The sequence below is a fragment of the Pseudorasbora parva genome, chromosome 4 (assembly GCF_024679245.1).
Source record: "Pseudorasbora parva isolate DD20220531a chromosome 4, ASM2467924v1, whole genome shotgun sequence".
NCBI classification, from domain to species: Eukaryota; Metazoa; Chordata; class Actinopteri; order Cypriniformes; family Gobionidae; genus Pseudorasbora; species Pseudorasbora parva.
In genome coordinates this window covers 24,673,350-24,687,708 of record NC_090175.1, presented here as the reverse complement: position 1 = coordinate 24,687,708, position 14,359 = coordinate 24,673,350, and the positions used below count along the sequence as shown (strand labels likewise).

The 14,359-nt window shown below is 38.4% G+C and overlaps 1 protein-coding gene across 4 annotated transcripts in view; it reads right to left on the bottom strand.

Annotated features, from left to right (window-relative positions):
* Window positions 1-6,855: 6,855 nt before the first annotated feature.
* Window positions 6,856-14,359, bottom strand: part of znf827 (zinc finger protein 827) — an 89,300-nt gene continuing 81,796 nt past the window's right edge. Inside the window, exons 13-14 of one of the 4 annotated variants that reach the window (XM_067441365.1) lie at window positions 11,592-11,642; window positions 11,121-11,257 (exon numbers count right to left, since the gene is read on the bottom strand). In XM_067441365.1, the coding sequence (XP_067297466.1) occupies window positions 11,594-11,642 (49 nt within the window). In that variant the 3' untranslated portion in view covers window positions 11,121-11,257; window positions 11,592-11,593. Of the gene's footprint in view, window positions 11,288-11,591; window positions 11,643-14,359 lie in introns of all 4 variants that reach the window. The other 3 variants (XM_067441364.1, XM_067441362.1, XM_067441363.1) reach the window with 3 other exon arrangements.

The window sequence follows — 14,359 nt, the reverse complement described above, 5'->3', positions numbered from 1 at the left end:
TGTTTTTTTAGATTTTTGACAGTGTGAGTGGTCAATAGCAGAGTAAGATATATTTAAGAAATCAATTAAAATACTAAATGTCACTAAATCTGATCCCAAAGGAAAACTAAATGTCTGTAATATTTGGGATTTTATAGTAGGGACATTACATTGTAAAGAATTTTTCAATTTCATTTGTTTGTTATTCATATGTGGACATCATGCATGCCTCATAACCCAATGACTGCCATTGTCATCAAAACGTCTTTGGAATTGTACAACAGTCAATAATATAAAAATCTACAAGTATAGCCTACTGTAAATGACCTGTTGAAAAATTCTCAGTGACCTCTCTAATAATACAGCATTTTTTTTATTATTGTAAACTTCAAATATAGCTCACTCTGAAATTAAGATTGAATCGAAAACACTTTGAAGATTGTTAGACAGGATGTCAGTTCATTAAGCGATAAGCCTTTTCCTCCACTGACATCCATGCCAAAACAACACACACACACAAAAACAGCTTCTCGCATTCTTTCCTATCGCATTATGCCTTTTTTTGGGTTAACCTTGGAGGCTCCCCCAGGGGGAGGGGTTCCGGTTATACTCTAAGTGGCTGCCATGGCAACCTGACCATCTGAACAGTACCATCATTCAGAAAAAATTGCAATCAACACTCTATATAGTAAGACAGTTGAAGTCTAATTGGGTTCTAGCTACTTGACAAACACTGCCCTTTGTAAGACCACCTTGTCTGGAGAGGCCAGCTTGCCAAGGGCTTGTGTATAATCCCTCTCCCCAATGAGCGTCCCCTGTCGCGTCTCCGGATTTTCAGGTTTCCCACTGAGCTCCCGTGTGCTGCACCTCTGGTCTTATCTGACATATGATCATGCTATGTGTGGCTGTGGCCTGCGTGGTCATCGGAAAATTCATGAATACAAAAAAAAAAAAAAAAAAAAAAAAGGATTCCGTCTGAGATTGAGAGCTTTTTTGCAACCCAGACTGACTTAAAAACCATGCACGTAACATCATTTTTGCTTAATATTAAGTTGCTTTTTGCATGTTGAGATGGATAAAAATAATGTACCCTAAACCTAACCAATAATATTAAAGGGATAGTTCACCCAAAAATGAAAATTGGCACATTATTTACTCACCCTCTCAAGTCATCCTAGATGTAACCTTATTTCAAACGAACACAGAGTTAAATAAAAAAAAAACTAATCTGGCTAATCCAAGCTTTATAATGACAGTGAATTGCTGTTTCTGTTTTGAAGTCAATAAAAGTGCATCCATCCATTATAAAAATAATCCAGTTGTCCACAATAAAGGCCTTTTGAAGCGAAGTGATGCGTTTGTGTAAGAACAATATCCATATTTAACACTTTACAAACTGTAATCTCTAACTTCCGCTAGCTGTCAGACGTGCGTTGCGTTCACTAGAGACTGGCGTTCCAGCATAGGATGCAGGTGTAGTGTAAGTTCCGGTGACGAACGCAGAAGCATAGAGGATAGAGCAAAACAAAACTTGGTTCTCGCAAGAACCAGCATATTCTGGAGCGCTTGAACGGCAGTCTCCGTGAACGCGTGTATGACAGTTAGCGGAGGTTAGAGATTACAGTTTGTAAAGTGTTAAATATGGAAATTTTCCTCACACAAATATATCACTTCGCCTCAGAAGGCCCTTATTAACCCCTGGAGCCGTGTGGAGCTTTTATAATGGATAGATGCACTTCTATGGATTTCAAAAGAGACACAGCCATTCACTGCCATTATAAAGCTTGGATGAGCCAAGATATTTTTTAATATAACTCCGATTATTGTCGTCTGAAAGAAGAATGTCCAGCCCACGATGACTTGAGGGTGAGCAAACCATGTATAAAGTGAGTAAAATCATATAAAACATATTTGCTGAAACAACAATAGTATTTTATCTTGCTTCTACAAGTCTTTGAGCTTTTTTATCTGCGGCCTGTGGTCATCGATAGATGGAAAAATTCATGAATCCGACAAGACAACTGTAAAAAGCTTTTATTCTGTGAGATTGAGAGCTTTTTTGCAACCCAGACTGACATAAAAAACATGCCTGCGATGACATTTCAGCAAGGTTGCTTCTTGCATGTTTTGAGACGCATCAAAATAGTGTACAATGAACAGAACCAATCCTGTTAACTAAAGAAAATGCGAGATAAAACATAAGGAACCAAAGCCTTTTTTAAGTGTTTGAGCTCTTTTTTATGGCTTATATTTCATGGGACTTGTACCCGAGTGCTCAACATTGCTAAGTAGTACCAATCAATTAATCAACTTTATTTATTTAGCGCTTTTACAATGACGATTGTTTCAAAGCAGCTTCACAGTGTTAAACAGGACAATATTGCAACAAAATTTGATTCGGCTGTACAGTCGTTCTGGAGAAAACAGTGATGTTATCAGTTTATTTTAATTTATCATATAGCGGCAATGTTGGCAGATCATTATTAGAGTTTATAGAATTAAATAAGACCTAATTCATTAATTTTATTTGTATATTTAGTTGAATACCTTAGAATTTTAGTCTTATAGTGTATATAGTTTACCACTGCAATGCTGTACCAGGTGAGCTACCAAGCAAGTTTACTTAAAAAAACATACATATCGAGCTGGTTATGTGATGCAAACGCACGCTTTTCCAGTGAACCTTTGTTGCTTTTTTGACTTCTGATTCTAATTTGACGATTATTGATCTTGCATCAAGATCTGCAAAATGAAAGTCAGGCAGTAAGTTAATCAAACCGCTGACCAGCCCTACAATTCTACGTCTTTCCGTGGCCCCGCTCTGTTTGTTTTCTCATCCCCGACCTGGACAGGGATCTCTCTTCACTTGGCTTGCTGTGGCTCCCCAACGGCCTCAAATCCAGCCATCTGACAGGGGTGAAGTGAGGGAGCCTGGGAAATATTGATGTTAAGACAACCTGGGAAGAGAATGAGAAGGTAGAAGAGAGCAAAGCGATGGAATGGAGGAAGCAGAGAGGAGGGAGGTGGAAGGGGGGTCTTCCTGCAGACAGTCACTCCTCTAAGCAGCTTTTCCTCTGGAGGCAGGGTTGCGTGAGGTCACAGAGGGATTACACTTTTGGCAAACAGGAGGGAGCTCCTCTCACTCAGGCTTTTGCAGCAGCCAAAGACTGCAACTCCCCCATGACTCGAACCCGGCTGTAATAAAGCCAAGGCCGGCTTGAACCTACAAACAAAAAAGCCAACAGCCTATCGATTGCCTGCCGCCAACTTTCACACGCTTGTGTCGAAAGGTCGGCTCGGAGTAGACAGGCTCCAAGCAAGGCTGAGTAAAAAAAATCCCTTTTCTGTTTCAAACTAGACACATCTTGGGTTTGAACACTACATTTTTAAAATAATAATCCCTGACCCTATTATACAATTATTCAAGAGGATTACGGTTACTCTCTGCTTTTCTGTTTTCACTCTCAGCTCGCTGGCAGAAATAGATACAGCCTTTAAATAAAAATTTGATTTCTGTATTCAAGTGTCTGTATGACTAAATTAGCCGGTATCTGGCAGAGAGATACAGTGTGACCTCATCACCCTGGAGACCCACTTAATCAACTTTCCTTTTCCAGCAGAGGTCAAGCTAAGCAGAGGCTCACGCTGGCCTCCAGCCCTGCTTTGATGTTAATTAAGATGCGATAGAACATGGAGAGGATTCATTAAAGCCAGTCAATCTACTGGCACAAAGCTCCAACATGGTGGACTCAAACCACCTCGAAGGTGACATCCTCCAGACCCGGACGCACATCAAACCCCAGCTTGTCGTCCTTCTTGGTACGGTGACCCGTGGCTCAACACGTTTTTGGACGGTTGGAGTTACCCGCAGGGGTGCTGAAAGAAAAGTAGCGTATGCCCCATCTTGGTCATAGTAGCTATTTAATAAGTGATGTATAGTCAGTCAGCTTGTCATTATTGTAAACAGATATATTGAAGATATTCTATAATTATTATTATTTTTTTATCAGTACAAGGATTCAAACCTATGACCTTGAGATATTACTGCAATGCTCTATTGTTTGAGCTACAGGAATTCAGCAAGTCCTCTGCGTTATTTTTATTATAATGAATTGAGAATTAAGATGGCGCCAGTTGCGTTTGTATAAGTGCAACAGTTAGGTTCAAGAATTAAAAATACAATTTTCTCCACAGGGGAATTTATTTTGAGTGATAACTTCTAAACCTTTAAAGACAGACCTACTGTGAGGTACGAGGTTTTTAAATAATATACTCATTTGTCAGCATTATTTCAACCTATTTATAAATCATTTTAAAATAATGTTTACATTTCCATGTAAAAACCACATTAACCAATTCTGCACAAAAAACTTCCACCAATCAGAGAAATAATCCACTCCCATGAAGCACTGCGAAAGAAGTAATTGAGTTCTCCCTATGCTCTCAAACGATAATATACGTAAAATATGTTGTTTCTATATACACAATCAACATATTTAAACTAATAATAAGTTTTATAATAGTTTATCTGTTGTTTTAATTTGGTTGTCACTTTCAATGCTCTCTTCATGGGATTGCAGAGATCCTGAAAAGAGCATTGAAAGTGTAGGGATCCTGAAAATCATAATGATTTTTTTTTTCAAAATACTAAGGTACACTGTTGTGAATTTAACAGCTTTAAGAATAAAGCTTTTAAATTCACAACAGTGTACCTTAGTATTTTGAAAAAAAAAAAAAAAATCATTTTGATTTGTCCCATTTTGAAAAAACAACAACATCTCTCTCTCTCTCTCTCTCTCTCTCTCTCTCTATATATATATATATATATAGAGAGAGAGAGTTGTTGTTGTTTTTTTCAAAATGGGTATAATCTAAATGATTTTTTTTTAATTTATATATAAGTTCTGCTGCTTAATATTTTTTCATAACCTGTGATACTTTTTTATAATACTTTGATGAATAAAAAAGAAGGAAAAAAAAGAAGAAAATGTTTGAAAAATAGAAATCTTATGTAACAACAATATACACTACTGGTTAGTGATTTGGGGTCAGCCATTTTTTTTTTTTTTTTTAAATAAATCAATAATTTTAATCAGCAAGGACGGGTTAAATTGATAAAAATGGATAGTAAAGGAGATTTATATTAATTGCATTTATATTATTTTGAATAAATGCAGTTTTTTTTAACCGTTTATTCATCAAATATATTAAGCAGCAGAACTGTTTTCAGCACTCATAATGAATCATCATATTAGAATGATTTCTGAAGGATCATGTGACACTGAAGACTGGAGTAACGATCCTGAAAATTCAGCTTTGCACCACAGAAATAAATGATCATTTAAAGTATAAAAAAATTGAAAACCAATTTTTTAAAATTGTAATAATATATCTCAATATATTAAAAAAATCTGTATTTTTGATTAAATAAATGCAGGCTTGATGAGCAGAAGAAACTTCTTTCAAAAACAATGTGTCCAAACTTTTGGCCTGTACTATATATATATATAGTGTGTGTGGTGTGATTCACCTCACTTGGTTTGGTTTATAAACAATGATCAATGAAGAAGAAACTTCTTTCAAAAACATTATAAATAGTAATGTGTCCAAATTTTGGCCTGTACTATATTCATATATATGTGTGTGTGTGTGTGTGTGTGGTGTGATTCACCTCACTTGGTTTGGTTTATAAACAATGATCAATGATCGAACATTCATTGATTAAAAAAAATATCCCTATGGGAATATATTTCTTGAACCAAGGTTGTTGAAAAAGTGGGCAGTTAGTAGGCTACAGCACTCTATAAGACTCCATATCAACCTTTTACAGTTTATTATGCAGACTTTTCTTTTTTTAAATGTTTGCAATTCATTTGTTAAACAGAATGTATAGCTTAAGTGAACCTCATGACAGAGTGACTCATAATTAATCAATCAAACCTCTAGCTGTACATGGATGTAAGGGAGGAAATCTATACAGACTGCCTGCCTCCGCCGGCATTATGGAGCGAGCCTGAGAGGGAGAGATGCCGTCCAAGGTGCTCCATAGCTCCGGGGCTAACAGTGATGAATGGAGCCCTTAATGTCGGCAAACATTTTATCTCTGCTTCATCTGTTTTCATTAGGCAGGACCAACCTTTGGCTTGGACTGCGAGCTCTAGCACTCCCAGGACTGCTGAAGGCAAAGTTAAGGTGGAGAGCGCTTTGCTTTTTTAGGCACAGGCAACTTCTCTTTTGGATGCCAAGGGTTAAGAGTCATGATCCTACTGCAATCATGAATTCAGGAAGGCTATGGAACCTAAGATGAAGGCATCTCGGGATATTCAAATGGGATATTTATGTAATCTAATCATTGTAGAGAGAGAGGTTGACGCTTTAAAAAAAACTTATTTTAACCAATTTAACACAACATGCCAGAAGGAATGACGTAGTGTATTTTTACACTACAATAAGTATTTTTGTAGTTTTAATGGCATATTTATTTCAGCCACTTAAAATATAAAATAAAAATCATGTTGTGGAAGTTCGTAATAACGAGATAAAAAGTCAATTATGAGAAACTAAATCATAATTACGAAATAATGAGAAGTCAGATCATTGTGACTTAATTAAGACTTTATGTCAATTTATGACTTTATTATCTTATGATTAGGATAGTTATCTGTCAGTATTTCTGGTGAAAAAGTGCTTCCATACAAAATCCTAGCTTAAGAGACAATTTACCTGGCAACTGATGTCACTTTCTGTGTCCTCGTATATTCTGTGCCACTTTAACTGCCTTTGCTCTGTACCCAAATAACACAATTGCAGGTTCTGAAAATTGGAGACATCAAAGTAAAACATGCATTGATAAAATGGACAACAAGACCTTTAAGGTAATATGTGATGTAAGCTTTACTTTCAAATCCTGTTACATTTAGAACTGGCAATTTGAACAAAGAATGCAAAAACCAAGAAAACCGAAATACAAAACAAAATAAAAAGTACAAATGATCTAATTACCAGTTATTGTCACAAACAACCCTGTACAGCCTTAAGAATGAAGTAATAAAAAAGCTTTATACAGCACATAAGTTTACTGGGTGCCAAATAAGAAAGAAACGAAATGATACTTGAGCCTTATTGAGTTGTAGAGTACAGCAAGAGATAAAGCAAACAGATTGTGCAGAATAACCCGCAAAGCTAAATGCAAAACGAGTTGGTCTTTTTTTGACCAAAAAAAGAGTAAGTGCTACAAACTAGAGATCAAGAGCAATTTCATGCATCTTTTGAAGTGCTAAAAAAGGTAGTCAGTCTCGTTTGATGCGCAATGACGCTAAAACAAAAAAATGCTGCTCCTTGCGATTAGGCAAACAGAATGCCAAGTATTAAGTATTTATAAATACTGGAATTGGAACAGAGAGCGATCCCTCTTGCCCACACAACTTAGCATGAAAGAGCAGCATGTTCTTCTACATAATGATCACATGGTGTTCCAAGGCAGACGGACAAAAGGATGTTGCCCATGGACATTCCATTTGAATTCATTCTATCAAAATGGGTCCTGAGGATCAGTTTCACTTCATCTCAGGCTCTCGGGCCACTCCTTGCCACCAAGTGGCACTAGAGCATAAAAGATAAGAAGTTGAGAAGGAGCTTTATTAACAAGCAAAGAAGCTCCACTTAAGATACAACATACCACTAGACTGCATGCTGGGCATTTACATAAAGAAAATAAAAAAGATATTATGAGAGCAAAAAATACAATAGGCCTGTAAAATAAGGATCCTGTGTGGGGCCAAGATCTACCATCTTTTAATGGCTCTATTTCTAGCCTGCATTTCAATTCTGAACTGGCCTTTAATACAGATTTTTTCATCCAAAATCCTCTCAATGGGCAAGTGAGAGGAGAACAAACACAAAACTGGGAGTGAATAATTATCTCTTTGCAGTTCAAGGTTGACCTGGTACTTTTTCTTTTTGAAATGTCTAAGGTCACCTTTATCTGAAACCTTTCGTCACCTGATGCAATTTATACCTAAAACAGGCCAGATTTTTTATCCTTGTCCATTATCTACTATCCTTGCATGAATGAAGGTGGGGGAAGTAGTACATCTATGATGGACAACATACAAATAATAGATCAGATCATGTTTGCTGGACAAAAACAGGGCCACGGTTTAGTCCAAATGCATCTATCGTACAGTATTTTAGGACCTCAAGTTTGAGCTTTGCATGTGTTTTTCATGACATGCTAAGTAGAACGGGTTTATATAGACTGATATATTGACCAGGCTAATTAATCAACCAATATTTAGCCATATTGAGCTTATGGGCATCAGCTGATGTGTGTTTGGTTACTAAACCAAACACAAGCCAAGTTAAACTTTCAGCACCAATTCAAGTTTCCTACATTCTAAATTTTTCAAATAAATCTGTCTATCCAATAACTAAGCAAAAGTGCTCATCAAAAACCAATCCGCTAACGCCAATGCTACAGTTAATCTGTTTAGAACGTGAATTAAACTGTATTTTGGTTAAAAAAAATACTAATAATCTGAGCTCACCAACATTATGGGCAGTGAATCCTATGAATGCATTACATTTTAGAGCATTGAATGTAATTGGCTTCTGATACTTTGTTGAGAAAAGTGCATTTTTTTCAGCACTGTGCAAAATCGCTGTTAAAATTTTAGCCTGGTCCTTTGGTGTCCAGGGGGATTTTGAACTCAGCTGTCTGCATTACACATGCCGTACGAACCATCAAAATGGAGCAGTCAACCACTGCTGTTTGGCAAATACCTACAGGTTTAGAATTTGTATTTTCAACCTTTGTGGCAGACCAAAAAAAAACTAACAAAAAAACACAAAAAACAAAACAATTACTTAAATAGCATTGAGGCTGTCTGAAGAGGCAGGTGAACTAATTGGCATCAAGAACGTTTTCTGTTGGATGTAAGTGCTTTTGTTTAAAACATTTCTAAAGATTAAGTGCAATTAAAACTCAAAACACGGAGAGGGGAACACAGAATTATGGTACCATGTTTGCCCGCATATGGAAAGCCATGCTTCCATAAATCCTACTCATAATGGCTGCCTCCACATTGCACTTGAGAGCCATTTTCCAATGGGGTTCTCATAATAGCTTGTTAGTACAGGATATATATATATATATATATATATATTTATGTATATTTATATATATATTTGTATTTTACATTTCAAAGGCTCTTTCAAAATAAAAGTAATAACAAAAAAATAATAAAACAACTAGAAGAACAAAATTTAAGACACAGAAGGCCACCGAAATACCATTATTTTTCCATGATCTCACTTACCACCGTCCAGCTACCTCTGTATCACTTTAACATTAACCAACAAAAAGTACATTCATTCAAGTCATTTTGGAACATTTTTTTTTACACACAAAATTACAAAAAAGCTCCAAAAAGCACCATTGAATCGGCCTTTGTGACAGAATAATTGGTTCTTTCCCAAAAACCTGTCACCTCATACATCTTGTTAAACATAATGGTTCGCATTATATACGTTAGCTATGCACAGGGTGCTCGACTGGTCACTTAAATCTCATGCCTACTGGATACGGCCAGCCCACCTTGGTCAGCTATGGCACAATCTGCAGCGAACAATAGCGGGGTGAGGGATCGTGTAGGGCTGCATCATGGGTTGACGACCACTGCGGTAGTGTTAATGATTGCTTTTGCCATTAGCGTGCCCTGAATGGCTTGTATTAAGAAATGCCATCAGCTGTGCCTCGCAGGTGTCATAAAGGGCCTTATGCTTGTTGCGGAGGCAAGATTAGCATTTGCCAGTGGTCTCACCTTTTAGCACGACCAGTCAATGCCAACAGGCATGGGGGATAAGAGAAAAGAAAGACTACAAAACTATGTACAGCTTGATAAATTAACAAGTGCGTGGTCTGAGGCTTCGCTTTGGAAACAAGACTTGAAAGACAGCTATCCGTTTCATTGGTTCTTGTCGTGCCATATACTGTATACCCCAAGATATTTCATACTGAGCCCCTACATGACTTCAAAAAACAATTGCAACACATAGCGAACATGCTGTCGGATTCCTGACAAAATGCACAAAAAAAGCTTAGCGCCTGCAAGCTTATATATTCTTTGTTTCCTTTCGCCCCATAAAACGAATACAAAACTTGTCGTAGATAAAGCACTATTATCGGATTCCAGGTCATTCACAATTTACAGAGGAAAACAACTGTTTTGAGACCTCTTAAAAAAAGAGCAACGATTGGATTGCGATAGAACAGAAAACGAAATGCCTTGACCGTGAATAGCATTTCCTTCGATAAATGGATGTTTTACTATCATTACTACTTTTTAGGGCAGCATTTCAGCCTGCCTGTGGAACAGTTAGTGGTGACTGATGATATGGGGAAACTCCGTGAAGCGGGAGAAGCAGGGACGAGGATGGTCAAATGGTCTTAGCTCTCTCTGTCAGTCCAAGATATGCCAGGAAGGAGTGTTTAAGTGACGTGGGAGAGGGCGGGGACTGAGAGGACGAGTTGGACCAGAACGCCGAGAAGGGCGGTGAGGAGTTTGAGGGTGAGGGGCTGTGGAATGTGAAGCGCCGGGCCGTAAAGAGCGTGGTGAGGGGGATGAGGTGAGCCAGGTCACAGTTCCTGTACTGTTCCAAGTAGCGAGCCGCCAGTGTGGAGAACGTGCCGTTGGCCGAGAGGTAGCGCGCGGTTGGCGTGCCGTCTTGCTGCTTGCTGGTGATTGACAGGGCGACAGACTGCAAGGCTTGAGAGGCGGACAGGTTCATGAGCGGGCTGGTGCTCCCGCTGTCCCCGCTCCCGCTGCTGCTCCCACCTCGCTCAAAAAGGCCCGAGCGTGGCGTACCTGGCCGAGCCTCGCCTTCCTCGGCGCTCCCCTCCCCGCCTTGGTGCTTTTTAACGTGGCGGCTGTAGACGAACGGGTGAGTGGTGGTGAACGGGCACTGGGCGCAACCGAAGGTCTGTCTCGGCGCGTGCTTGAGCCGTTTGTGGAGGTTGAGATTGTCCTTGCGTTTGCAGCTGTAGCTGCAGCGGTCGCAGTGGAAAGGCCGCTCGCCGGTGTGCACACGCACATGCTCGATGAGCTTGTTGGCTGTTTTGGAGAGGTAGCCGCACTGCTCGCACTTGTAGTGGTTGCCCAGGCGGTGAGCGCGCGTGTGCCTTTCCAGCTCTGCCTGATTGGCCCACACGGCTTGGCAGATGCGGCAGCGATACTCCATCTTGTAGTGCGTCTTCAGGTGGCCCTCCATGGCGGCTGGCCTGTTGGTGGAGTAGATGCAGAGAGGGCACCTGGTCAAAGAGACAGGAGGAGCAGGGTGTAGGACACAAGAGGTGGGAGACATTTAATAATGCACCTCCCGAATGAGAAAACACACTGTTCTCTTAAATGAAATGAAGAACACACAGAATGAACAAAGGGAAGGGATGAAGGAGGCATTTAGTGTGTCTTACCCTCTGTCGTGTATTTAAGCTACAGTCTGTGTGTACACTGCTACATGTTAGAGGGTGTGTGTGTGTGCGTATGGCAGTGTGGTTGCGGACAGGTTGGAACGGGAATCAGATGAAGGTAAATGAATAAATGAGTGGCACTTACATTTAAATAGCACCTTTCATCTGCTCAGGGCCCCAAAGCGCTTCACAAACCCTGCAGAACAGAATGACCTCAGAAAGCACACTGTGAAGGGCGCCTCTCTACCTCAACACTGAACTAGAGCGCTGTGAAACTCTCTCGCCCTGACTAAAAAAGCAGCTGGGCAGCCATAATACAGCAAGTAAACTCCCATCAGCTGACAGTGAGCAAAAGGTTTTTGATCACTAGTGGGATTTGTGCTCTTATGTTTTGAATCTTTATTGTGCAACGACTCTGGAGTTTGTCTAACAGACCAAACATTTGTTTATGATTGGTGAAAATTTTGTCGGACAAAAAGCAGCTGCACAGTGCATTATTTTGAGGGATAGCAACAGTTAACAAGGCAATAGCAAAAAGATTATAAGGGTAGCAAAGATGAACAGTAAAATACAGCAAAACAATAAGGAAGCATATTTTCAGACACTGCACCCAGTCCTGTTTTCCAGTAAAAATATCTACACATAATTAAACCAAATTAAATTACTTGAAAAGTAATACGGCACTTAAAAGTTTTATTTTGGCAAATCGTTTTTTTGTTTTAAGAATAAATGTAATAATTTTATATAAAAGTGTGTGCATCTAACAAAGGAACTGGCAGTAGGGTAAACGTAATAAATATATTCTCCATTAACAACTTATCGAAACTCGCATAAATGTATCTTCTTTAAAGTTATTTGATTTATTTTGTTAATATTGGCGAACAACACAAAAATACTTAAGATTGCGGAGGCTTTTACCCAGGAGAGAATGGAGAATTCTACCCAGAAAAGGGATGTAAAATTAAACTCTTGGTAAAAAGAAACAGTTTTTGATCAAAAGCAATCAAGTCATCTTGAGGACTGACTCTTGAAAAATCTTGTATATATCATATTGAAAAATATCATGGCTCTATAATCGTACAGCTCATTTCTCGTTTGGTATTCATAAGCATTTTTTTTGAGACAAGGTTGATACTTCAACAAACCGCAGCTTAGAATTTGCCTGCGCTATGAGGAAGTAACCTCTGAGGAATAGCATGATCCCATGGGGTGTGTTTGTTTCTGCTTTTCTTGGATTTTATATAGGATTATGTAAATAGTATAGAATTAGCAGAGAATCCCCAAAGGCTACATGTCTAAGATAAGGACACTTAAGTACAGGTATTTATATACAAAAATATACAGTCCAGTTCCAAACTATGACACCTTCTATGGAATATTCATAAGCAGACATTAATCCAGCCAACTGGAACCCTGCTGTGGGAGAAAGATCCCGTGAAAAACAACAACATGCAGTGATTTGTAAGCAGTCAGCTGCTATACATATAATGTAACGTTAATGCCGACCACACACACACACTTAAACTCCAGAGTCATTGAACCATTACAGATTCAAAATGTAAGAATACAGAATAGGAAACACTTTCTGTGGAAATTTAGAGCATAGAAAATGTTTTGCTCAAATGCTAAAAATATTAAATATTAAATGGAGGATTTGTTTTTCCAGCCTCTTTTATACGAGAGCTAACAAATTAAAAGAGAATAATAAACTATAGATTGCATGCTGAGTTCCTTTCAAATAAGTTCCCCATATGATGCATTTTTAAACAAAAGTCAGAATATAGAAGGCCTGTCTTTATTCACAATAATTATTATCTTACAATCCCAATTTTTAAAGGTGTACCATCTTTTCAAACTTTTAAGGGCATGTTAGGAATAGAAAATGGTCAAATTGCACATTTTATCAAAAATGCAAAATAAGCTAGTAAAATACTGTCTGTCCCTCAAAGTTAGAGAAGTATTGCTACTTTTTTAGGTTTGTTTTCCTCCTTTACCTGTGTTTTGTAATGACTAAGCGCTCTAATGAGTGATAACTACAATCTAACAAATGTGTCTAGCATGGGAAAGCATAGCCATAAATGACAAGATGAGGCAATGAAATCTGAAATACATGACCTTAAGACATGAATTATGTATGTCAAACAACTAGACAAGTACAACAGAAAATATCAAAGACTAGACTTTGTGTTTGTTCAGTTTCATAACACAAACAAACGAACAAAAATAATAAGATATCAACTTGGGGGTCAGTTCGTCTTGTAAGTGTTTGGAAATTGGGTGTCTATTTGCCTTCGGATGAGTATTCATTGTGTTTAAATGTGTTGCTGTAACTGTGGTGGCGGTTATGACAGGCTGAGAAAGAACAGTGTGAACTGTAGCCTAATGGTCTTGGCAGTGGAGCTGCTCAACAGATGGACTAGTGCTGACTGGCTTGTTGTGATTTCTTCAGATATATTTTCACATGCGGGCCCGGACCTTTTGCAGTAATGTCTACCACAGGCTTTCCAAAGGAAGGGGCTTGTTCCTGAAAGTGCCTGTGATTTGTGTGCTTACCTATGTAGAATTGGCATCCCTGACTGTCAATGACTTGCAACTTGCAAAGTGGAAATGCATATGGGGTGCCCTACTTCCCAAACATTGATTAATAAGGGGGAAACAAATAAAAGGCTTTTATTATTCCCTTAATTAAAGTGTAATTCAATAAATTGGTTTAAAAATTAGTAGTAATAACAATAGTTATTATTCACTCACCATGTTGTTCCAAACCCATTTTTTAATTCTCTTAGATAGAGCACGAAAAGATATATTTTCTTATCTTTGAAACTACAATAAATAGGCCTGGAGCTTTTAAGCTTCAAAAAGGATACAAAAGAACCACACAAATGGTCCATATGACTAACGTGCTACATTCTT